The sequence below is a fragment of the Microcebus murinus genome, chromosome 19 (genome assembly GCF_040939455.1).
Source record: "Microcebus murinus isolate Inina chromosome 19, M.murinus_Inina_mat1.0, whole genome shotgun sequence".
Classification (NCBI taxonomy): Eukaryota; Metazoa; Chordata; class Mammalia; order Primates; family Cheirogaleidae; genus Microcebus; species Microcebus murinus.
In genome coordinates this window covers 49,466,013-49,492,255 of record NC_134122.1, presented here as the reverse complement: position 1 = coordinate 49,492,255, position 26,243 = coordinate 49,466,013, and the positions used below count along the sequence as shown (strand labels likewise).

Sequence of the window (26,243 nt, the reverse complement as noted above, 5' to 3'; positions counted from 1 at the left end):
ACCCACGTCATTTTAAAGGTTTACTTAGGAAAAATACAAAGGAGATAGTGGTTTGTGGAAAAAGCCCAGTACTTGGTATCTGAAGGCCCAGGTTTGAATCTAGATGGTTCCTGTGTACTGCTAGTAGTTTTGTGACTTTAAATAAGCCTTTAACTTCAGCTTTCTTAAGGGAAAATGTTTCTTGCCTACTTGTTTTAGGAATTAAATGAAACAGTGCAAGTATAAGTACCTAACACAGTTACTGGCACAAAGGAAGTACTTGATAAATGTTTGAATCTAAGTCTTACTTGATTTGTTGGTGGGGCACAGATAATTTATGGAAAAGTTAACTTGTTTTTTCATAGGTATTTTCTGTAAGCATTTTATACAATGATTTCTATGAAGAGCTGTTTATTAAATTACCGGCTTTTCCCATCAAATCTAAGTCTTCTTTTGAAAATATATAATAAACTCAGATATCAAATATGTGGCTTGATATCTGGAATGTTGTCTCACTGATTTTTATGAGAGTTTTTTTTCATAGCTTAATGCCATTTCAGGTTTAAGTTGTTAATTACATTTTCCTCCATATATATTTGCTTCAATTACCTTTAAAAAATAATTCATAATTTATATGGCAGACGATAAGGGTAAAATTTGGACTCATTCCAAAATAATCATGAGTATATGAAAGCAAAAATTTTCCCAGTAATGAAGTTTGTTCACATGAGCATAGAACAAGTATCTTGGTAGGTGTCCAAAGAAAGCACAGCTGTGGATATATTTTTTTGGAGTAACTGTACAAATGAGGGTGGGGACTTAAATAAATTTTTCCCAAGAGTATATTTCATTATGTATCCCAGATTAGGTGAATTATACTGCAGAGCTGAATTTTTAATATGTTCTAAGTATGCATCACTTTCTCAGAGATATTTCCCTGGACCACCCATTCAGACAAGCACCACTCTAATTTTCTGTTTTCTTGGTTTTTTATGTTTCTTCCTTCCCACTGTCACTGAAGTTGTCCTAGTAATTTATTTAGCCATTTGTCTATTTTTGTTTTTATGAGATTAGGAACTTTTTCTGTCTTGATCCCGACTTTCTCCTTAGTATCTTACAGTGGTTAGTATTTGTGAATGAAGAAAAAAATTAGTTATTTTACTTTAGAGTAATCTATAAAATGGACTCCTCTTATGTCATCAGTGTATAATGTTTATGTCCATTTTCTAGAACTTGCAGAATTTTTGTAGTTAAAAACAATTATATATGTTTATACGGCATTCTTAGAATAGTGTCTGACACATAGTAATGCAACCTATTATAAATACAAAGATTATAGAAAATTATGTCTATTTGCTTTTATAACATATGATCTGCACCTTATTTGATCCTGAGTAGTCCTTAGCTGAAAGGCAACCCCAAATTTCTTTTATTTTCAAAAATCATCAAAAGACAAAGACTTTTAGTGTTGGATATTTTCAATGAGGGGAAAATGTGAAATAGGAATCCTGAATTTATACATTTGTTAAAATTTTTTTCACTCTTTTAGGTATTTGGTATGATGGGGTAAAAAGACATGATACAAGTAATAGAATCCTATATGTCAGCTGATGTAGTGGCTTATTGAATTTTATTTAGTTTATAAGCTTTACTGCTGGTTCATATTATAGTTTTGAAAGATGAAGTTTATCACTTTTTCCTCTTTGTTTAAATTTTCATTAATTTTGTTAGGAAAACCACATCATCTTTCTCCTGCTATTTATTAATTCAGGAAACAGAGGTAGGCACTGGGCCAAACTCATGGAAATCATTGTCATCCTTTCATGCCTCCTGATAACCAAAAGAAAAGTTGCCACATAGGTGTATAAATAAATAATATTTTATTAAAATGAGAAATACACAGGTTAAAGGGAAGCATTTTTTGTGTGTAGATTGATGGTACTAATATGAGGCCAGCTATTTATTTCTCTGCAATAGCAGGAGTTGTGGGGTAAGAGAAGGTTTATTCTCTATAAAGCCATCTGGTGTTGAATCAGCCAGCCAATTGACACAGCATAAGGATAAACTACACTTAACATGTGTTTTAGCTCAAGTAATTGCATACACTGATTATCATTTATATAATAGATTTCCCCCCTCAAACTTAATAATCTAAGTAGTTTTGTGCTGTAGGTTATGTGATACACTATTTTGTAGTTCTATTGTAATGCTATCATATATCAAGTGCACTATTTCTTGTTGCCTATCTCTTAACTCTGTCATAGTAATTAAGACCACTCAGATCTTGTCATCATTGCTCAATTTGAATTATATGAGACTGGTAGAAATATTTTTTTTGTAAAAATAAATAAAAGCAGTAAAATATACACAATTTAAAACCTAGAGTGTAGTAAAGCTGTGTGTTCTGCTCAACTGCAGAATTTTTTGTTTGTTTCTTGTTTTTTTAGAATTTAAAGCTTAAGTATTAAAATTTTAGTCCATTAAATCCTGAAATGAACTCTGATCTAGCAGGAGAGTCAGTTTTTAAAGCTAATCATAGTTTCCATTTAAATACAAGATAGATTTTCATATAACATAGTACGAAAGGTTTATTGATGATGGTTTTAGATACCATATTGCAAATAACTTTCAAGAAACTATCATTTGTATAGTTTTGATGTCGTATCAAAAAACTATCTACAATTATTTAAAAAGCCTATTAAAATTCATCTCCCTTTTCCACTTAATTATCTTTGTGAAGCCATGTTTTCTTTATATATTTCAAGTTAAACAATATTTGGCAATACACTCTGGGAGGCTGAGGCGGGCGGATTGCTCGAGGTCAGGAGTTCGAAACCAGCCTGAGCAAGAGCGAGACCCCGTCTCTACTATAAATAGAAAGAAATTAATTGGCCAACTAATATATATATAAAAAATTAGCCAGGCATGGTGGCGCATGCCTGTAGTCCCAGCTACTCGGGAGGCTGAGGCAGCAGGATTGCTTGAGCCCAGGAGTTTGAGGTTGCTGTGAGCTAGGCCGACGCCACGGCACTCACTCTAGCCTGGACAACAAGCGAGACTCTGTCTCAAAAAAAAAAAAAAATTTGGCAATGGATTAAATGCAAATCTGATATGAGAAGTTTTTTTACTAAGCCAGACATTAAAGAGATTTACATAATATAAAATAGTACTACTCTTCTCACTTTTTTTTTTTTTAGAAAACATAGTTACTTTTTCATGGAAATGTTAGCAATTTTTAAATGAAATTGGTTTATTGTTATTTTAAATAAATTAAAAAATTTTAAATTTAAATACCAGTTTCTCAGTTTTTGTTTCTCATGTGATAAGTAATATGTATCTGTATTTCTTCCATGTAAACAAATGGGAGTTCATTTCTTTTAAATTAAGAGTGTTAACGGTTTCCCAAAACAAAAAGTTTAAGAATCACTGCTCTCAGAAAATGTATTAAGAAAGTAAAGTACATGTGAGGAAAGAGAAATTGAAATTACATTTTTTAAAAATTGCATTCCATGGTTTACATGTGATAGACAAAGAAGTAATTTCTTTGCTCTCCGTAGTTCCTTAGTTCTTAATCAGCTATCAAATACACTCATTTTGAATTCAGTCTTTCCTTCTCAAACCATTTGTATATAAAACATTTACTTATACAATATTGCTGTTATTTTCTGATGTTAACATGATACTACTTTGAGCATTTACTTGAGGATTATAGACCTGTGTAAACTATGCTTAAAGCCTTTTAGGAGTGTAATAACATTTTGCTAGTTGACCACCTGTTTACTTACCTTAACCTTTTTCTTTTTAATTGGCATCTTAGAGGAGTTTTGGGCTTATCTCACTGATGAGAATTTAGTCTATTTGTCATTGTCTGGGACCTGTGGACAGTACATCTAATTAGGTGTGAATTTTGGTGAATACAGTTCCATTCTTAGGCCTATGTACAGGGTTTGGTGAATAGATACTAAAGCTAAAAATATCTGAATGTATGTTTTTGTTCATATCTCTCTTCAGGATGACGTAGCTTTGCCAAAGACTTAGAAGCTAAGCAGAAAATGAGCTTAACATCCTGGTTTTTGGTGAGCAGTGGAGGCACTCGCCACAGGCTTCCACGAGAAATGATATTTGTTGGAAGAGATGACTGCGAGCTCATGTTGCAGGTAATTGTGTCAACCTTCTCTATATGTGTCCACTCAGAACTTGGAATTATTGTAAAATAATTATCTACTTCTTTAAAGAACAACACTATTTAGATTTGAACTTTGTGTCTCTCCTTTTAGCTCTAGCTATCAGTTTAATTGATTTTTTTATCCCCTTGAATCACCTAAAAAAATATTACAAGTCTTAGGGATTATATTTTGAAGAATGAGGGCTCAGTATAAAGACGTTTTATTCTTTTTTTTTTTTTTTTTTTTTTTTTTTTTTTTGAGACAGAGTCTCGCTTTGTTGCCCGGGCTAGTGTGAGTGCCATGGCGTCAGCCTAGCTCACAGCAACCTCAAACTCCTGGGCTCGAGCGATCCTTCTGTCTCAGCCTCCCGAGTAGCTGGGACTACAGGCATGCGCCACCATGCCCGGCTAATTTTTTATATATATATCAGTTGGCCAATTAGTTTCTTTCTATTTATAGTAGAGACAGGGTCTCGCTCTTGCTCAGGCTGGTTTTGAACTCCTGACCTTGAGCAATCCGCCCGCCTCGGCCTCCCAGAGAGCTAGGATTACAGGCGTGAGCCACCGCACCCGGCTAGACGTTTTATTCTTAAGTAAGAAGTTTCACGTTATACACTTTTAAAATAAGAGCATGTAAATAATTCATAAAATTAGCATAGTATGGAGTAAAATTGAATTTTTTTTTTTTTTTGAGACAGAGTCTCGCTTGTTGACCAGGCTAGAGTGAGTGCCATGGCGTCAGCCTAGCTCACAGCAACCTCAAACTCCTGGGCTCAAGCAATCCTTCTGCCTCAGCCTCCCGAGTAGCTGGGACTACAGGCATGCGCCACCATGCCCGGCTAATTTTCTATATATATTAGTTGGCCAATTAATTTCTTTCTATTTATAGTAGAGACGGGGTCTTGCTCTTGCTCAGGCTGGTTTCGAACTCCTGACCTTGAGCAATCCGCCTGCCTCAGCCTCCCAGAGTGCTAGGATTACAGGCGTGAGCCACCGCGCCCGGCTTGAATTTTAATTGTGGATACTTCAGTGATATAGAAATTAGTTTCATTGCTTCTTTTAGAGATGTTCATTATGATGCCTTCCAGTAGTTTGAGTATAATTAAAGATTGTTGGTATTTTTTAGAAATAAGTTTTATTTTGTACATTTATTTTACACAACATGATGCTGTGGGATACATACAGATAATAAAAAGATTATTATAATGAAACCAATAAACATCTGTCATCTCACATAGTTACCCATTTTATTTTGTTCTTGTGACAAGAGCAGCTAAAATCTATTCATTTGGCATGAATCCCACATAGTACAATTTTATTACCTGTAATCCTCATGTTGTACATTAGATCTCTAGACTTACTCGTTTTATATATCTGCTACTTTGTATTCTCTGACCTATAGCCCCCAGTCTTCTCTCCTCCATAACTATTACTTTGTTCTCTAACTCTGTGTATTTGAATTTTTTTTTTTTTTAAGATTACACATGCAAGTGAGAGCATGCAGTATTTTTCTTTCTGTGTTTGGCTTATTTCACTTAACATAATGTACTCCAGGCTTATTCATGTTATAGCATATGGCAAAATCTCACTGTTATTTAGAGCTGAGTAATATTACATGGTATATATGTACCACAGTTTTCTATCCATTTGTTTAGTTCGCTGATGGACACCTAGCTTGTCTATGTATCTTGACTCTGGTGAATAATGCTGCAGTGAACATGGAAGTACAGATATCTTTATGAAGTGGAGATTTCATTTCCCTTGGGTATATGCCCAGAAGAGGGATTGCTGGTTTATATAGTAGTTCTGTTTTAATCTTTATAATCCTCCATACTGTTTCCATAATCTACATTCCCACCAGTACCAATAATCTACATTCCCACTGTACCAATCTACATTCCCACCAGTAGTGTACATGAGTTCCCTTTTGTCCACATCCTCACCATTTGTTATCTTTTGACTTTTTGATAATAGCCATACTAACTGGTGTAAAGTAGGGTCTCATACTGGTTTTGATTTGCATTTCTCTGATGATCAGTGATGGTGAGCACCTTTTCATATACCTGTTATCCCTTTTTGTGTCTTTGGGGAAATATTCAGGTCTTTTGCACCATGTTTTAATCCAGTTACTTATATTCCCACTGTTGAATCATGTAATATGAGGCTTTTCTTTTTTTTACACATTTTGGATATTAACCCCTTATCAGATATCTTGTTTGCAAATATTTTTTCCTAATCTGTAGGCTACCATTTAATTTTGTTGATTGTTTCTTTTTCTGTGCAGAAGCTTTTTAGTTTGTAGTCTCATTTATTTATTTTTGCTTTTGTTGCCCGAACTTTTAGTGGATATCAAAAATATCATTGCCAAACCCAATGTCTCGGAGCTTTTTCCTTAGTTCTCTGCTAGGAGTTTTATAGTTTCTGGTCTTCTATTTAGATGTTTCATCCATTTGGGGTTGTATATGTGGGTAAGATAAGGGTCTAATTTCATTGTTTTGCATGTGGAAATATAGTTTTTCTAGTGCCATTTATTAAAGAGATTATGCTTTTCCTGTTGTTTCTGTTGGTGCCCTTGTCAAAAATTAGTTTACTGTAAATGTTTGGGTTTATTTCTGAGCTTTCTATTCTGTTCCACTGGTTTTTAATCTCCTTTTTATGCCAGTACAATATTGTTTTGGTTATTACAGCTTTGTAATATAATTTTAAATCAGGAAGGCTGATGCCTCCAACTTTGTTTTTCTTTCTCTGAATTGTTTTTGATATTAGAGATCTAAAGATTGCTGATATTTACTGAATCATGTGTGAAGGAGTTATTTTTGAGAAATATTTTGTAAGGACCACTCAGAAGTTTTCTCGTTTTTCACACGCCATATGTTATGGACCTTAGATGTCAACACACTGTCTTGTCCACATTGAATGACGCAATCTCATTGGTGGAAACCGTGTAGGTCAATCTACAAAATACTATATCATTGCACGAACCCATAAAGCATTGCAGTTACATTGTATTTTGGTCATTCGAATAGTCTTCGTCTTCAAGTTCCTGGCGCTTTTAGAAATGCCCTCTCTCAGAAAAAGGAAGGAAACCAATGAAACTGATACACTTCCGGAAGTATTTAATGATAATTTATCAGATATTCCTAGTGAGATTGAAGATGTGAATGACTGTTTTGACGATTCTGGAGATGATTCTACTGATTCCACTGAGAGTGAAATTATTAGACCTGTAAGGAAGCACAAGATGGCCGTGCTTTCAAGTGATTCTGACCCTGAAGAAGCTACTGATAATTGTTGGTCTGAAATCGACACACCGCCATGCTTACAAATGTTTGAAGGTCATGGTGGGGTTACTACATTTTCATCTCAGTGTGACTCTGTACCCTCTGTGACCAGTCTCTTTTTTGGTGATGATTTGTTTGAGCTGTTGTGTAAAGAGCTGTCCAACTATCATAATCAAACCGCAGTGAAACACAAAACACCATCTGGAACACTAAAGTGGTGTCACAGGTTACACAGAAGGACATCAAGAAATTCCTTGCCCTAATTATTCTGATGGGTCAAACAAGAAAAGATAGCTGGAAAGACTATTGGTCAATAGATCCTTTGATATGTACCCCTATATTTCCACAGACAATGAGTCGCCATAGATTTGAGCAAATATGGACATTCTGGCATTTCAATGATAATGCCAAAATGCACAGTCACTCAGGGAGACTTTTCAAGATCCAACCTGTGCTGGATTATTTTCTACATAAATTTTGAACAATATGCAAACCAAAGCAACAGTTGTCTTTGGACAAGGGAATGATTCCATGGAGAGGGTGTTTAAAATTTTGCACGTACAACCCAGCGAAAATAACAAAATACGGTTTACTTGTTCGGATGGTGTGCGAGGGTGACACTGGCTATATTCCACATCTGCAATATGGAGATATACACTGCTGAAAGAAAGAAATTGCAAGAAACTGTTCTTTCAGTCCTTGAACCCTATCTTGGCATATGGCACCATATTTACCAGGATAATTATTACAATACTACATCTACTGCTGAATTGCTACTACAGAAAAAAACTAGTCTGTGGGACTATTAGGGAGAGTAGAGGTTTTCTGCCAAATTTGTAAATGAAAACATCAAGAATGAAGAAAGGTGACATAATATTTTCCAAAAAAGGTGATATTCTTCTCGTAGCATGGAAAGGCAAGCGGGTTGTCCGAATGATATCAACGATCCATGACACTTCTGTCTCGACGACAGGAAAAAAAATAGAGAAACGGGAGAGGATATTGTAAAACCTCCCTGCATCAAGGAATACAATGCCCGCATGAAAGGCGTTGGCCGTGTGGATCAATTCCTTTAGTGTTGTTCCATTCTAAGGAAAATGATGAAATGGACAAAAAAAAAAGTAGTGCTGTACCTTATAAACTGTGGACTTTTCAATTCATTTAGAGTGTACAATGTCCTCAATCCACAAGCAAAAATGAAGTATAAACAGTTTCTGCTATCGGTGGTGAGAGACTGGATAACAGATGATAATAATGAAGGCTGTCCGGAACCAGAGACAAATCTGTCCAGCCCTTCCCTTGGGGGTGCAAGGAGAGCACCTTGTAAAGATCCACCCAAAAGGTTGTCTTGTCAGGTGATATGAAGCAGCATGAACCTATGTGTATTTCAGCGAGTGGAAAGAAACAATTTCCTACAAGAGCCAGCAGAGTTTGTGCCACCCATGGAAAAAGGAGCGAATCTAGATACTTATGTAAATTTTGTTTGGTCCCGCTTCATAGAGGAAAATGTTTTACGCAGTACCATACATTAAAAAAGTACTAGAAACTTCAATTGTTTAATTAGTTGTTTAATTGTTCTTGTAAATAAAAAATTTATAATTATTGAAAAACAACACCTGAAGTGCATTATGATCTGTAGTTATGATGATTTAAATAACATGCAGTTTGCCCAAAAACTTGCCGTCCCTGGCGTATGTCTTAGAGATTTCTGTGCGGTACGCAATGTGTTAAAATCTCCTTGGATAAGGTAATAAGCAAAAAAATGGATCTCCAGATTTTTGAGGATTTATTAATATTTAATGTAGAATATGTAATGTAGAATAAAGTCTTATCCCTTTGCCCACTTTTCTCATGGGGTTTAAATATTTGCTCTCTACACGTCCGATAAAGGTCTGATAATAAGAATCTACCTAGAACTTAAGAGAATCAATAAGAAAAAATCAAACAACCCCATCAATAAATGGGCAATGGAAATGAACATAAATTTTCAAAAGAAGACAGAATAATGGCCAGCAAACATATAAAAAAATGCTAAACATCTCTAATCATTAGAGAAATGCAAATCAAAACCACAGTGAGATATCACTTAATGCCAGTGAGATTGGCCTCTATCAAAAAATCCCAAAACAACAAATGCTGGTGAGGATGTGGAGAGACAGAACACTCTTACACTGCTGGTGGGACTGCAAATTAGTGCAACCTCTGTTCAAAAGAGTTTGGAGATACCTCAGAGAGCTAAAAATAGAAATACCATTTGATCCAGCGATAGCACTATTAGGCATCTACCCAGAAGAGCAAAAGACATTCTATAATAAAGACATCTGCACCCAAATGTTTATGGCAGCACAATTCACTATTGCGAGGATGTGGAAACAACCCAAGTGCCAGTCAATTCATGAGTGGATTATTAAAATTTGGTATATGTATACAATGGAATAATACTCAGTTATAAGGAACGACAGTGATCTAGCACCTCTTATATTTTCCTGGATTGAGCTTGAGCCCATTATCCAAAGTGAGGTGACACAAGATAGGAAGAATGGGCTCCACATGTACTCGCCATCAAATTGGTACTGACTGATTAACACTATGGTGCTCACATGGTGGTAGTGTTCTCCAAGGATTAGGCGGTTGGTGGGGGCTAGACTCACAACTAAGGGATATGGTGAACATTGTAGAGGGGAAGGGCATGCCTCTAACCCTTGCCAGGGAGAGGCAAAGATATAAAATGTAACCAAAATGTTTGTACTCTCATAATTTCCTGAAATAAAAAAAAAACAAAAAACAGTAAACGTATTTAGAGTAGACATGTTTATTCTAGTAGCTCAGTGGTTGTCATCTAAGCAGCCTGGGCCCCCCCCCCCCGGGACATTTGGCAGTATTTATAAACATTTTGATTGCCACAGATGGTGGGGGTGTAGAAGTGATTCCTATTGATATCTAGTGGGTAGAGTCCAGAGATGCTGCTAAACATTCCACAATGTGCAGCATACTTATCCTCCCCGCCTCCCCTACACACACAACAAAGAATTATCTGGCCTAGGGGTCAGATAACATGTGGCCTTCTAGGTCCTTAAATGCAGCCTTTTGACTGAATCCCAACTTTATAAAACAAATCCTTTTATTTTTATTAATACATTTTTGTTCATCTTTTGTATTTTTATTTTATTTTTAAAATGAATGCATTTAAAATACCAAAGAATAAAATAAGTTTCAATAAAACAATCCTCCTGGATTGACCAGCACAATTAGAACATTAGTTAACCGTAAGGGCTAAACTGATGGTTGCTACACTCGTGATTTAGTTCTAACTTCCCCCACCTGACTGAAGCCATTACTGCACAAGGCTGGTTGGTGAGAGTTTATAGGGCTTGAGTACACCAGTCTGTCGCCAGCTTTTGACAGCAGTGCACTGTGTTTCTGTTTGAAGTGGAATTTGTGAATAGTTGCACAGCTTGACAGTATTTTTTTAATTCTGTCTACTTAACAGCCCATCATGTCAGTGAAGGAAGAAAAGATTTTTTAATGAGGATTGAGAATTGCAATATTATCTTGTTTCTGCTGAAAGATAAGATTATTTGCTTGCTTTGTGATACTGCAATATCAACATTAAAGAAATTCAGTGTTCATCAGCATTGTAACACTCATAAGGACCACAAATATTTTAAATTAGAGAGGCATGAAAGGTTATATTGCAGAAATTAAAAGATGAAAAATAAAAGCAAAGATAATTCTTTGAATCAGCAGTAAGATCTGGAAATAGTGCCATTGAATTAACTTGTAAAGTAGCTTATATACTCAAGGAGGGAAAGGGAAGCCATTCAGTGATGTACAAATTGTGAAAGAATGCATTGCTGAAGTTGTTGGATGCTTAGACCCTGATAACGTTTCAAAGTACAAACAACTACCTCCTTCATGGAGAATAATAACTGATCAGCAGCATGAATTAGTTTTTACCTTAACAACTTCATGTAGTAATTCGAAAGGAAAATATATACTATTCAATCGCTTTGGCTGAATCAACTGATACTGTTGACTCGGTACAGGTTTTATACTTCATTTGGTAATAACAGAAGATTTTTTTTGCTATGAAGTGTTACTCACTTTGGACACTCTTGTGAACAGAACATGGGGAATAGATATCTTCAACAACTTTCAAGATAAATGTCGTGAAGTTGGACTGAATTTGGTAAATTTAGTGAGTATGTATACAGATGGTGGTCCTTCCATGACAGGAAAACATGAAAGGTTTATTGCACAGATTAAAAAAAAAGTTAATAGATTTAGATGCTCTCATTTATTTTCATTGTATCTTATATCAACAGAATCTTTGTTCTAAAGCTACTATTTTAAGTGACACTTTGGAACAAGTTATAATTGTTGTTAACTATATTGGTGCAGATGTAACCTGGCATTGTCAGTTTCATAGCATGCTAAAGTTGAACAAACAATGAGGTATTCAGTGTGGATTTGCTATATCATTCCAAAGTGTGTTGGCTATTGCAGGGATAGCCAAAATTTATATCTGTGAGAACAGATAGCTAAATGTTAAGAGGAACAGAATCAGCAATGTGAATTATTGAAAGATTTCTATAGGACTGCAGAATTTCTGTGTGATATGATGTCAAATCAAAATGATGTGAATAATTCTTTGCAAAGTACTAAGTCTATATGTAATATGTGGCAAAATATCCAAGCATTTCAAGTAGAGATATCTTTTTTTACTTATTCTTTACAAGGAAGAACACTTCTTCTTTAAAAGGAAATTTTGGATGAACCTTTTCCCCAGTTAGCAAAGGTCATTGATGAGCAGAATGGTATATGCAAATCATTTGAAGAATATCCAGCTGTTATAGACCTATTAATTGAAGAATACAATGAAAGCTTAACATTTTGAGAATCATCATACTCAAATTAGCATTTCAGCCTCACCTAGTTGATATCACCCAAATCACTTAAAGAACTACAGATGGAATTGATTGAGCTCTCAGTAGATAACATTTTAAAGTTCATTGTTTGATGCTAAGAAAGATACAATTGAAATATGGAAAAATCCATGCCTTCAGCAGCATGCCCCCGAAATGCTTTCTTGCTTTTCAGCCACTTGCAGTGAATCTACATTCTCCTACCTAACCCAAATCATGACACCCTTAAGGCTGATACCCATCTAGAGGATTAACTGAAACTGTGGACCCATATGCTGCAACCAAATATTCAAATGCTTTCCAATAAAAGGCAGACACAACAAAGTCATTAAAAGGCTCACTAACTTTAAAATTAAATAGTTTTCATTTTTTGAAATTATTAAGAACATAGTAGCTAGATTTTTACAAAATAATGTATATTTTTAAGTATATCTAATTGAACAGCTAAATTAATGCAGCTTTCCAACATGAAAGGGTCTCCACCCTTGATCTGGCCCTAAAATGTCAATAGTGCCTAAATTGAGAAATCCTGCAATATCCCAGGAAAAATCAGATTTTTATATATTTGTATGCATCTTGACTTTATAATTAAAGAATTTATTATATTGTTTTTAGACAATATAAGTAAAGACACTATATAGCTGTATGAGTAATTAAACCAATAAGGGAAATAAATAGTAGAGAGATTTTCTGGTCTCCTTAGTGATAGAGCAGTGAAAGTACAACTGAGAAAAACATGGCAATGATTGTGTTTGAATATAAGCTTGTTGGAACTGGTCCATAGGGTCATATGGGAGAAGCCCATCAGGAAGTGGAAAAGGTGCTAAGTGGCAGTTGTATTACCAGCAGAGAAGTATCCCAATAAAGATACTGAGAATGGCTGGCCCTTTGTTTAGGAGCTTGCAGGATAAGTCCCCTCTCATATGCGGATATGTACTGTTAAGAGACATGATTGATAAGGTGTCTGTGTCTTGAAAAAGAACAAATTTGGAGACATCCCACTTCCCAATTTTAAAATTTATTAGAAGGCTAGTGATAGTGACATAAGGGTAGCCATATAGACCATTGGAATAACATTGAGACACCAGAAATAAATTCATACATCTATGGCTTTTATGGGCTGAATTGTGTCCCCCAAAAAGATATCTCAAAACCCTAATCTCTCTTACTTACAAATGTGACCTTATTTGGAAATGGAGTCTTGGGGTATATAATCAAATTAAGATGACATCATTAGGGTAGGCCCTAATCCAATATGACTTGCATCCATATAAAAAGAGGAAAAGAACACACAGAGAAGGTAGTCAGCTATGTGAATATAGAGACAGAGGTTAAAATTATGACATCACCAGCCAACGACCAGTGGGGCTACTAGAAGCTAGAAGAGGCAAGTAAGGATACTCCCTAGAAGGTTTCAGAGTGAATATGGCCCTGTCAACACCTTAATTTTGAACTGTTATCTTTCATAACAATGAAAGAATAAAGCTTCTGTTGTCTTAAGCCATCCAGTTGTATTATTTTGTTCTGGCAGCCCTAGGAAACTGCTACAATGGTAATCGATTTTTGACAGTGGTGCCAAATGCATTCAGTGAAGGAAAGAAAAGTTTCTTCAACAGATGGGGCTGGGACAACTGGATTTCCATATGCAAAAGAATGAAGTTGGACCCCTACCTCACACCACATACAAAAATTAACTCAAAATGAATCAGTGACCTAAATGTAAGAGCTATGTATCATCAACAGAAGAATGGATAAAATATGGTATATACATACAATAGAATATTATTTAGCTATAAAAAGGAATGAAGTTCTGATGCATGCTACAACATGAATGAATCTTAAAAACATCATCCTAAATGAAATAAGCCAGACACAAAGATAAATGTTATATGATTCATGTATATGAAATATCTGGTATATGCCAATTCATAGACAGAAAAGTAGATTAGTGGTTATCAGGAACTGATGGAAGATAGGAATGAGGATTTATTACTTAATAGTTATAGAGTTTCTATTTGGGGTGATGAATTTATGCTACTGAATACTTAAAAATGGTTCCTTTAAATTTGATGATCATTTCTCAATGGATATCTTATGACATTTTTTATTTATGCTTTATTTTTAAATAGAATATTGAAGATATATAAATATATTAAATATATATTTAAATAGAAATATAGAGCATGGTCAGGCAAGAACAAGAGAGTTTTGACCTGTTCCTTAGGTTAAGTCACTAAGCTCCGAAGAGTGTGTGTGTGTGTGTGTGTGTGTGTGTGTGTATACTTTGAAAGCGACCTAAAAGCAATTTTCAAAAACCACAGTTTGCCACTATAATTCCTTTTTATACCTCTTTCTCTCTTTAACTCTTAGAGCTGTCCCATGAATTCCAGTTTTAGAACCCATATTTTAAGTGAGGATAATTTTGTTCAGAAACATAGCACACTGTGTCCCATTTTCTCTAAATCTGTGGACTTCTTGAACAATTTATATTATTGTTTTTAGTATTGAAAGAAGAAAACCTACAGATAAATTTTTTATTATTAAATACAGTAAGATTCGTAAAACATTATAAAATTATAATTCGCAATTTCTTTATAACATTTCCAAATTAAAAAAATATATAATTTGATATATTTAACAAGGTCAGCTGATAAAATTTCTCTCAAAAGTAGAACATGTAAATTTAGTAGAAAAGATTCTTCTTTGGGGAACGATGCCAAATTTGTATTGTAGAATAGCATAATTTAAATATCATTTAATTAAATTTTACTTTGATATTTCCCCATATTTATCTGCTGTCCTATTAATATTAGATATCTAGCCAAAATCTTTTGATTGATATTTATTCTGGTATTTTTTAATATTTATTAACTTTAAAAATTCCTTTCAGTCTCGTAGTGTGGATAAGCAACATGCTGTAATCAATTATGATGCCTCTACGGATGAACATTTGGTGAAAGATTTGGGCAGCCTAAATGGGGTAAGTTAAGAGTGTATTTTGTGTCTTATTTGAATATTTGCTTAATATTGCAAGAGGACTAACGAGATTACATTTGCTATTTATATTTCTTTTTTCTTTAGTTTATATTTTACTTTTTTTTTTTTTTTTTTTTTTTTTTTGAGACAGAGTCTCACTTTGTTGCCCAGGCTAGAGTGAGTGCCGTGGCATCAGCCTGGCTCACAGCAACCTCAATCTCCTGGGCTCAGCAATCCTACTGCCTCAGCCTCCCGAGTAGCTGGGACTACAGGCATGCGCCACCATGCCCGGCTAATTTTTTTTTGTATATATATTTTTAGTTGGTCAATTAATTTCTTTCTATTTTTGGTAGAGACGGGGTCTCGCTCAGGCTGGTTTCGAACTCCTGACCTTGAGCGATCCGCCCGCCTCGGCCTCCCAAAGTGCTAGGATTACAGGCGTGAGCCACCGCGCCCGGCCTATATTTTACTTTTAAATGCTTACTAGGTAACATAACACTTTGGGGACCATACAGTATAATATGAAATTAGCTCATGTTCCCAAGAAACTGTATAAGCAAAATATACTTATAAGAATTCAAAAGTGGTTGATTATTATTTTGTGTAATTTAAAGAAGACTTTCTTAAGGAGTTGAGACATAAGCTTGACTTTATTATATGACTTTATTATATGTGAGAAAACAGCAAAAATGCATTCTTGAGGACTGAGAAGTACGGGTTAACTTTAGAAAATAAAGATGGAACATAACCATTAATAAATACGGTACATTATCTAAACCCCAGTGTTCATTAATGCTTCTTTGACTTCATACTTTGAAGATATTTTTGTGTTACTGCAGTGAATTTTTTTCTTATTTCTTCATTTGGTCTTTCTATATTTGGCAGAATATAAGTAGCCACGGAGAATGCTGAAATATTGAATATTTATCTTCTTTCAATTTCTTAATTTTCTTAAGGCTCTGTTAACACAGGCAAATATAGCATTGTTCATATCTATGCTATTGAAATTCTTAAGATGAATTTAACAGAAACTAAATGTATCCTAACTGCTTCACACTACTACTGCTTTTCAGAATATACATTAAACATAAAATGAAAAAGCATGCAGAAATTTGGCAAATATGGTGAAACTTTTTTGTGTGTGCCAGTTTCTGGATTGGCCTATTACTGAAGAACTTGTATATTTATTCTTTGAGATACCTTTATTGTAGGCATGTTTTTCTGTTGGTTTTATTCAAGCCTTTCTTTCTTTCTCATAGCACATACAGAATTAGGTCTGCATTCTTCATGTTTATACTGAAAGGCCTTACATTTAGCACTACCCACTTTTCCAGGTTCATGCTCCATCGCATTTTCCAGTGCCATACCTCCAAAATAGTAGTCTTCTACTCTACTATCTCCTTCTCCAAATGATTTGTTAGGTTTTCTTCAGCCTAGTAGTTCTCACGTCTCCCTTGCCATTCATAAAATTTTTATTTATATTTAAAAGTAAAACTCAAATTCCACTTCTTCCTGAGGGAATCAAAGAGAAAACCCTTGTATTTAGGAATATTATCTTGCTTTAACATGTTCAAAGGATTGAAATAAAAGGAGATGGGCAAAGTAGGTAAACACTGTTGTTAACATGAGGCATGTAAGTTAGCAATTTTGATTCCCAGCTCCTATATGCTAGAATTATTCTTCCTTCTCCACAACTATAAGCTTTTGGGTGCTTTATCAGCCTTTTATTAAATCTACTTTTACATCTCTGCTGCTGTGGTGAATTATGAGCTCCTGATTCCACTTCTGTGACCATGGTACCTAGCACAGGGCTCTGCACGGTACATGAACACAGTAAATGTTTTCTGAGTAGAAAATTGAATTAACTTTTTCTGTTTGAAGGGTATTATGGAGAAAATTTTTAATCTATTTCTGTATGTGAAATATTTTAACAATGTTACATTCTGTCTTTAAGTCTAAAAAGTTTCATCTTGAACACAATACTATTCTTATGTGTCTTTACCTTATTATCTTGGACAATAATAAGCAAAACATGAGTGTTTTAATCTTCTATAAGACTATGATATGAAAATTCTTTGGTGTTATAAAAAATATCAGATGAAGTATGAACTATATTTCTCTGGGTTGGTCTTTCTTATAATTTGATTACACTCAATTTTATGAAAGATAATAACTCAGAGTAACATCTGCAATTTGAACTTGAAATCAGGACCTGGATTTGTATCTCATCTCTGTAATTTACCAGCATTGTAACCTGGGATAAATCACTAATCGCTCTGAAATTCAGTTTTCTCATATATATTCATATTATCTCCTGAAGTATGTGAAAATATATTGAGTTGACGTTTATAAATATAAAGATGCAATGCAAAATCTTTTTTTCAGTTATAAAATAGTGAAATGATAATTCCTGCTGTATAGTACTATTATGGGAATTTAATGTGACAATACATGTGAGTGTGCACCTGTTACAGAACTTTAAAGCATTACACAGATGACAAATGTACTATTACTGGAAATAACTAAGAATAACTGGAATAGCCTAAGAAACATGCCTTTGCAAAGGACTTTGGTAGCCAAATAATATCAAAAATCTATGAATTGCCAACTATCATGCATTTTATTTAAAAGAGAACTTGTAGACTATTATTTACAGCCTATTTACTTTTAATATTCATATTCTAGAAACTTGAGCATCAGGTTAAAAGTAGTAATTTCAGAGGTGGGGAATAGATAGAGTGTAGTGGTTATGAGACAAGCTTGAATGATGTAAGTTTAGGTGAGTTACTTGATTTCTCCTATTCCAACCCTGTCTTTTGTTACTAGGCTGCCACCTCTGCAATGTATGTACCAGTCCCCACTCTGTCCCCCTTTTACACTGCTATTCCTTCCAGCATCAGACCTGTGTGGCATAGAGTGGAGAGTGGTCCTCACTAAAGTATAAAAGTAAGAGTTGAGAAAGAAGAGGAGGCTTTTGTAGCTGGCAGAGTGATTCAGGTGGTTGTCCTCCTGGCCACTCTGTTCAGTTTTCCAGATCATCAATATAATATATGGTGGTTATATGATTTTATACTATCAATTGTGTAATTTGGTTGTATATAAATTAAATAGGTATTTATTTAGTTTGGTTTGCTTCTGTGGGGTTAGCGGTTTGGATAAGGGAGTTTTTGGAGATACTTTAGCTTGGGCACCTGACCTTTCTCGATCTAGAGAGCACGTGGGATTTGTAGTTCAGAGACCTGGGTTTGAATCCCAACATTACCACTAAAATATTCTGAAATATTTATTTTGGGAAGAAACCGGAAATTGGAGTTTATAAATCCCAGAAAACTTTGAACTTTTTAAAATTATCATTTCAACCTTTCTGTAAACCATGTTGGAAGCTTATGATTTAGGATTCCTCATAAATCATACAAAAGTATGATCTGGAGTTTTAGCAGTATTTCACTGTCTCCATATATTTGTCCATAGAATAAAAATTACAGCTTTTTCTCATTTCTTTTGTAGACTTAGAAGCTGGTATTTTATGATATATTATAAAGAGCTAATTATGCATAAAAATTTGAGGCAATAATTACCTAATTTCTTCATGTGTTTTCCTGTACATCATTGAGGGTCCTTCTAAACTTCCTCACCATGAAGGGAGCCTTCCCACACAAGCTGTTATGGCCATCTCAAATCCAATAAAATAGGAGGTGGAAAAAATACAAAGGAAAGAGTATAGTAATTTTTAAAATTTCAACTTAACAAAGGAAAACTTGTTAGATATTTATATGATGTCTACGTTCCAGGCAATTAAGTATAACATTTGTTCTACGATCTATAAATCTAGCAAATTCCAGACCTTTAACTTCTAGAATGCCAGGAAAAATAGTTATCACCATTTACCAGCTCTGTCCAGTGGAGCCTTTTTATTTTTTAATATATATGTAACATGTCATTTTACAAATATTTTTTAAAAGTAAGAATAAAAGGATAATTAAAACAACTTGAAATTATAATAAAAATTAGACATGACAAACTTAAATTTTTATTACATATTTTCCTGGTTTTTAAAGGTATATAATCCATAAAATGGGCAGTGTTCTTTGAATGCAACTAAGTGCTTGTCAGTTGACATGTAAATGGGATGTATAAATATTTTATAAATGTCGATTCCAGATCTCAAGTAATATACATTTCTGGTTGGTTCTAACATATTATTTATGATTTTTCTTGTTCGTGCAGGCACAAAACACAGTGTTTTTAAACATTATCAGCTTGTCATTTTATTAAGAGGATAGCCATCATCTTTCTTTCATAATTGGGAAACATTTTTTGTTATTAGAATTATAAATGATAATTAGAAGATAAATCCAATAATTTTCTTTCTACATCATCTCTGTCCTTCTGTCATCTTTGTATAGATACTTGTATTTGTCCACTTGCTGTATCAAATAAGTGTTGAAACACAAATATCAATTTTAAAAAAAAGAATACTGTCAAAATTTCTTTTAAAATACAAAACAGTTCAGATTCTTGTTGAAAAACATTGCATGATTTTTATTGAATGACTGGATGGAAACACCCTCTTTTCTTTTTTTCTCAGAAACATTCTTTTCTCATTGATTATTGCATTAGAAAATTAATCTAGGATTATTTGCATCTGAAGACACATGCTCTGATAATTTTGCTTATATAATCAGCTTTATCATTATTACTGTAGTCTAGAGTCCTGCTGTCTGTCTCTTTGAATTTGTCTTAAAATTATGAAGTATCTTCCTATTTTCTCCTCTTTGCTTTTATGGATGTTAAATTAGAAATTCTGAATTTTCAGCTGCGTTCTTTAATAGCTACCCCCCCCCACAAAACCCAACATGTATAAAGATAGTGTCTCCAGATGTCTTTTATATTTTCTTGGAAAGATGATGCAATATTTTGGGCATTGCAATAAGAAAACTGAAGAATGATAAAATAGTGATGATTTATTTCACTATTGCATCATCCTTCTGGGTCTGTGCTTTTCACTGCAGTAACCACTAGCCATGTGTGCCTATTGAGCATTTGAAATGTGACATCTAAATTTCAAAGACATATTACCAAAAAAAGAGTGTAAACTATCTTCTTAGTTTTTATATTCATTATTTTTTGAAATGTTACTATTTTGTATATATTGGGCTAAATTAAAAATATATTATTAAAACTAATTTCATCTCTTTTTTGTTACATTTTTTATATGCCCACTAGAAAATTTAATATTTATGTGTGGCTTGATTTGTGGGTTGCAATATATTTGTGTTGGGTAGCACTATTCTAAGTATTTCTGTTATTCTTTTGTCTTAATATTTTGGTCATTTTCAGTATTATTAGAAATAATTGGCTGGCACAGTGGCTCTTACCTGTAATTCCAGCAGTTTGGAAGGCTGAGGTGGAAGGATCACTTGAGCCTAGGAGTTCAAGACCAGTCTGGGCAACATAGTGCGACCTTCATCTCTACAAAAAATTTGAAAATCAGCCCGCGGTGTGGTGCCACATACCTGTAATACTAGCTACTCAGAAGGCAGAGGTGGGAGGATTACTTGGGCCCAGGAGTTCAAGGTTATAGTGAGCTATGATCATGCTACTCACTGTACTCCAGCATGGGCAACAGAATGAAACCCTGTCTCTAAAAAAAGAAATGGAAAGAAAAAATAAATAATTGATAAATAAAGAGGACAATAGTTACTAGGATGATGAAATAGAACAATTTCAACATATAGGAAAACTAAGATCACTAAGACTCCAGTAATGTTTCTCAGATTCATGAAAGGGTCTAAAGAACTCATTTGACAGTTGCAAAACAGAATAAGACTTATTCTGGTTTTTTTAAAAGTAAATTTTATTTTTGTTCTTTGGAACCATTTTAAGAATAAAACTAATGAAATATGATTCCTCTCAAATAGAATTTTTCAAAAAAGCTGAAATTGGGTCCACTGAGCCCCATAGTATATTAAGAGTTTAGTATTTTACCCTTTACAGTTGCCAGCTTCAGAGTAGGAGCTTTTCTTGGCATTATTTTTAGGAACTATACTAAATGCCTAAATTCATCTTGGCAGCACCAGGTTCTTTGTGTAATAGTGATAAAAGGATTAGTATGAAATTATCACCCTATAGGATGCATGACACATCTTATGATGCACAAGCTGTGTTAGTCACCATATGATATGTACTTCTAAGTATTAGATTTGAGAATTTGCTTGTCTGAAATATAATACTTTATATGTAACCTGACATCTTTTTTTTCCTTATAGACTTTTGTGAACGATGTAAGGATTCCAGAACAGACTTATATCACCTTGAAACTTGAAGATAAGCTGAGATTTGGATATGATATCCTTATATGATTTTGCACATTTATTAAATTTATGCAAAATATTTACTCTGGTGTAAATTAATATTTCTTGAAACATAAGAATTCACAGTGTAGGTATGCTAGGAATCTCAGTTTAGGATATCTTTCCATACTAAAACACATGTTAAAAAACAATATTTTTTTCTTAGTTATTATGCCTGTTCCTGAAAATCACCCTGGAGAAGTTGATGGACTCAGCTTTTTTTCCATGTCTCTTACTCTGTTTATATAGTTTCAGCAACACTGTCCCTGCACTGCTATTGGATATATACTTTGGGCATCAAAGAATATAACTTAGGAGGGGCCAGGGGATTATTTAATTTTAGTCCAGCCCAGGGATTGTTTTCCAGGGGATCATAATGTACAAGTGGATGGTAATGTGTAAATCAATCTCCTGAGAGGAATGTAAGAATTTAAACCTACCTTTTTGTTCCATCCCTTCCCTTCATGTTTTATGCATTACATCTGTATTGCCTATTTAATTCAAACTTTTCAATATTCTGTGTCTTCTAAGACCAATACACTTCAATAATACACTATGCATTTAATGTGTATTTAAAATTCTTTTGTTTAAAAATAGGAGTCTAATAGCTGAACAGGAACACGACTGTATTATACTACATTGGGTAGCATGAAGAATCACTAGTGAAGAGAAGGAACATTATTGAAGAATAAAAACATTTTTGTTTATACAAGGCAAAAAGTTTTATAAAAAGTACTTATTTATATTTAATCAAAACACAGATATTCTGTATTATGCTGCATGTTTTTCTTGAGTTTTAGTTTTTTGAATTATTAATACTGTGTTTATCTGGGTTTAAGTAATAAAGAATGTATTAAACATTGGCAATTTAGGTATAATTTTGTCACTAACAGAAATGATAATTTCAGCTAAGTATTGTTGGTGCTCAAAGTAAACGTACTGACACTATAAAAATTGTTCCTTAAAATTTATGACATTTTTAAATTTCAAAATTTAAAATAAAAAAGTTTTGTGACATATCTTATAATACTCACACGTGAGCCAAATAAATATACAAAAGGAATATTCAAAAAGTCAATATACAAAAAATCAAACCATTAAATATTAATACTTGTTACATGTTTTAAATCTTTAAAAGTATGTCTCACATAAAAATGATTAAGAATTAGCATTGAAGCCTTGGTGACTAGGTCATTTTCCGCCAGCCTATGTTTCATCAAAAAACAAATACAAGTATATTTTGAATTTAAGTACATCATTTAATTCATTTGATATCAACTCTTTTAAAACATGAGAAAATACTAGAAAATTCAGGTTTTAATAAAACTCTATAGAGTTAACTTTGAATTTTAAATCAAGAAGAAACTGTACTGAGAAGAAAACTCATGATTTTATGGACTGTACACTAATTTCTTAATAGCAAACTAACATTTCTTTTTTATATATCAGTTTATGTTTGTTTAAAATTACCAGGATAAAAGTTTTGTCCCAAAGGACTTTCTTAGGGTTGTATGGTCAGCATTGAGCTGGAACTACTGTTGAATGGCCAGGTGAGGCTCACTTAATTTTATTATTTTAAAGTAGCATAGGTCACAGTGGCAGAAATTTTATTATATAGGAAACATTTGAAAAACAGATATCATATATTTACTCATTTTGTATTTAGGTAAATTGTATTTAGGTAAATTGAAGAAAATGTTGTGTTTTATTCATGTTAGAGTTAATCTTAATAGCCAGTCTACAAATTGCTATACCTTGAAGTGGAAAACTAATGATTAAAATGCCATAGCAATAGAAAGAACATTTTAAGATGGATTGAGACTAGAACTAGGAAACATAATTTATCTGCCAGAGTCTTTTTTTTCTAACAAGAGAAATTAAGTGATTTGGGAAAAGCACATAGTGAAATAGCCAACTTTTAAAGATGACAGTAAATTCATGAGGGGTACAGAAATGCTACAGTAATAAAAGTAAACCTTGGAAACAGCTAATAAATCTTCAAGTGGCCAAAAATGTGGCAGATAAGGAAGCCTAATTTTACTCATTTCACAATTATTTATTATATGTCTCTAGCCATAGTCCTACTGGTATAGGGATACAGTAGTGAATAAAACAGACCACAATCATTGTCCTCCTGGAACTTACCCTTTATAGGGTTGGAGGGAGCTGAGAGCATGCACACCCAATGAAGATATTAAAGGGTGATAAATTCTATGGGGAAAAAAGTGTGAAAGTGGGATACAGGGTGCTAGTTTTGTGGATTGGGAAGTTACAGCTTTAAAAAGGATATTTATGAAGACCTCGCTGAGAAACCAGTGCTGGAGCAAAGATGTAGAAAAATTGAAGGAGCTGGTCATCTGGAGAAACTGCTTTTCAAGCAGATGGAAGAGTAAAGTGCAAAAGACTTGAAGCAGGAACACATCTGGCATGTTTGAGGAATAGCATTTCAAAGCCAATTTGGTTGGAGCCAGCAAAGCACATCATGAGTATATTGGAAACCAGAATATATCAGCCATACTAGGCAATTTTATTGACTTTTATTCTGAGTGAATCGGGGAGGCATTGGTGGTTTATGGTCAGAGTGCCGAGATATGACTTACAAGCTACACTTCAAAGAAGTCTAAGGGTGGAGGTGGGCAGGGGTCGGAATAAAGAGGAAGACCAGTTGGAGGCTATTACAGTAGTGCAAGTGAGCAGTAAAGCAGGTTTGGACCAGGGTGGTATAAGTGGAGGTAGATAGAAATGATAGGATTCTGTGTATATTTTGGGGGTGAGGCCCATACAATTTTCTGATAAAATTGGATATAGAATAAGAGAAGAGTCAAGGATGAATCCAAATTTTGACCTAAGCAATGTGAAAAATGAAGTCATCATTAACTAACATCTTGAATTCTGTGAGTAAAGCAGATTTTGTGGAGAAAGTGGGAAGAATCATCCCAAAAAACCAGCTTTTGGTTGAATTCTATTTTTCTGTTTTCTATTTGATTTCTATTATCTTTATTTCCTTCTAGGTAGAAGTTGAGGTCATTCATTTGAGACCTTCTTTTCTAATATAGGCATTTAGTGCTATAAATTTTCCTCTAATTACTGCTTTGATGTGCAAAATACTTCCTAATTTTCCTTTTGATTTCCTGTTTGAGTCACAGATTATCTATAGGATTATTTAGTTCCCAAATATTTGGGAAGTTTTCCAGAGATGTTTTTGTTACTGATCTTATTTAATTCCATTGTGCTCAGAGAACATACTTTATATGTTTCAAATCCTTTTGAATTTGTTAAGACATGTTCTATGGCCAAGAATATGGTCTATCTTCCTAAATGTTCCATATATACTTTAAAAGCATGTGCATTCTGCTGATTTGTGGTTTAATGTTTTATAAATGTTAGTTAGGCCAAGCTGGCTTGGTAGTGCTGCCCGGGTCTTCTATGTTTTATTGATTTGTTGTACGGTTCTTTGATTTGCTGAGAAAGAGATACTGAAATCTCAGGCTTTGATTGTAGGTTTGCCTCTTCCTCCTTGCAGAAGTTTTTGTTTGCTTTACATGTAATTTGAAGCTCTGTTATTAAGTTTATAAACATTTAGGATACTGTGTCCTCTTGATGAATTCTTTCCCTTTATCATTATGAAATGACCTGCTTTAGCCATGATAATATTTTTTGCTCTGAAATCTGGTTTGTCTTGATATTAATATAGTTGCTCCAGCTTTCTTTTATCTATTTCTATTCTTTTACTTTTAACCAATTTGTGTCTTTACTTTTAAAGTAGGCAGCATAAAGTTGTACTACAAACAGGTAGTACTGTTTACCAGGCAGTCCAGATAATGGCTGCTAAAATGATCAAGGGGGAGTTAAACATAAGTAAAAATTAAGGACTGAGTTAAGATTTTTCCTGATCAGTATGGTTGATATCCACAACAAAGCATGAGCACTCTTTCAAAATTTCAAAAATATAGAATTTCTCAAAGCTTAAAAGAATTCAATTTAAGAAATTATTAGAGATAAGTTTTTTTGATAAAAGAATGAAGTGATAGAGAAATTAAGATCAGTTGTTTGAAAACTATGTTCCTATAGAAAAGGGTCTTCTACAAGTTAGAAAGATGTTCATTTTCTAAAATAAAATGTTGTATTTTTCTGAAGGTATATATAAAATTAAGCAAATAGATAAAATTTTCTCCTTGAAAGATTTTCTGCCATTAATTTTTTTTAAACCTTTGGCATCTCCTAGGACCTGCCTTGTTAATGCAGTGTGGAATATAATTTAGCATAAGTGTATATCTCAATATTGATTATAGTTAAATAAAGGAAATTTTCTATATTCCTAATGAAAAAGAAAAGTTTTTGGATAACTTTAAGGAGAATCTTTAAGGATAGTTTTCTTATATATTTTTAAAGTCACATATATAAAATATAAATTTAGAAAAATATGTTTTTCCACTCTTGTACAAAATAATTTTATTCAAGTATTCTCATTTATCTGACATCAGTATCTGTAGTACCTTGGGAGTCATACTTTTTTTTAGTAATTATCATTGTTTTTTAGAGAATATTATATTAATACCCATCT

General features: G+C 33.6%; 1 protein-coding gene across 12 annotated transcripts in view; it reads left to right on the top strand.

Moving 5' to 3' along the window:
• CEP170 (centrosomal protein 170) overlaps nucleotides 1–26,243 on the top strand; it is a 117,118-nt gene that overhangs the window by 13,408 nt on the left and 77,467 nt on the right. For all 12 annotated transcript variants that reach the window (XM_075995520.1, XM_075995519.1, XM_075995518.1 and 9 more), the window contains exons 2-4: nucleotides 3,991–4,136; nucleotides 15,241–15,330; nucleotides 21,596–21,677. In XM_075995520.1, coding sequence (XP_075851635.1) covers nucleotides 4,032–4,136; nucleotides 15,241–15,330; nucleotides 21,596–21,677 — 277 coding nt within the window. In that variant the 5' untranslated portion in view covers nucleotides 3,991–4,031. The remainder of the gene's footprint in view (nucleotides 1–3,990; nucleotides 4,137–15,240; nucleotides 15,331–21,595; nucleotides 21,678–26,243) is intronic.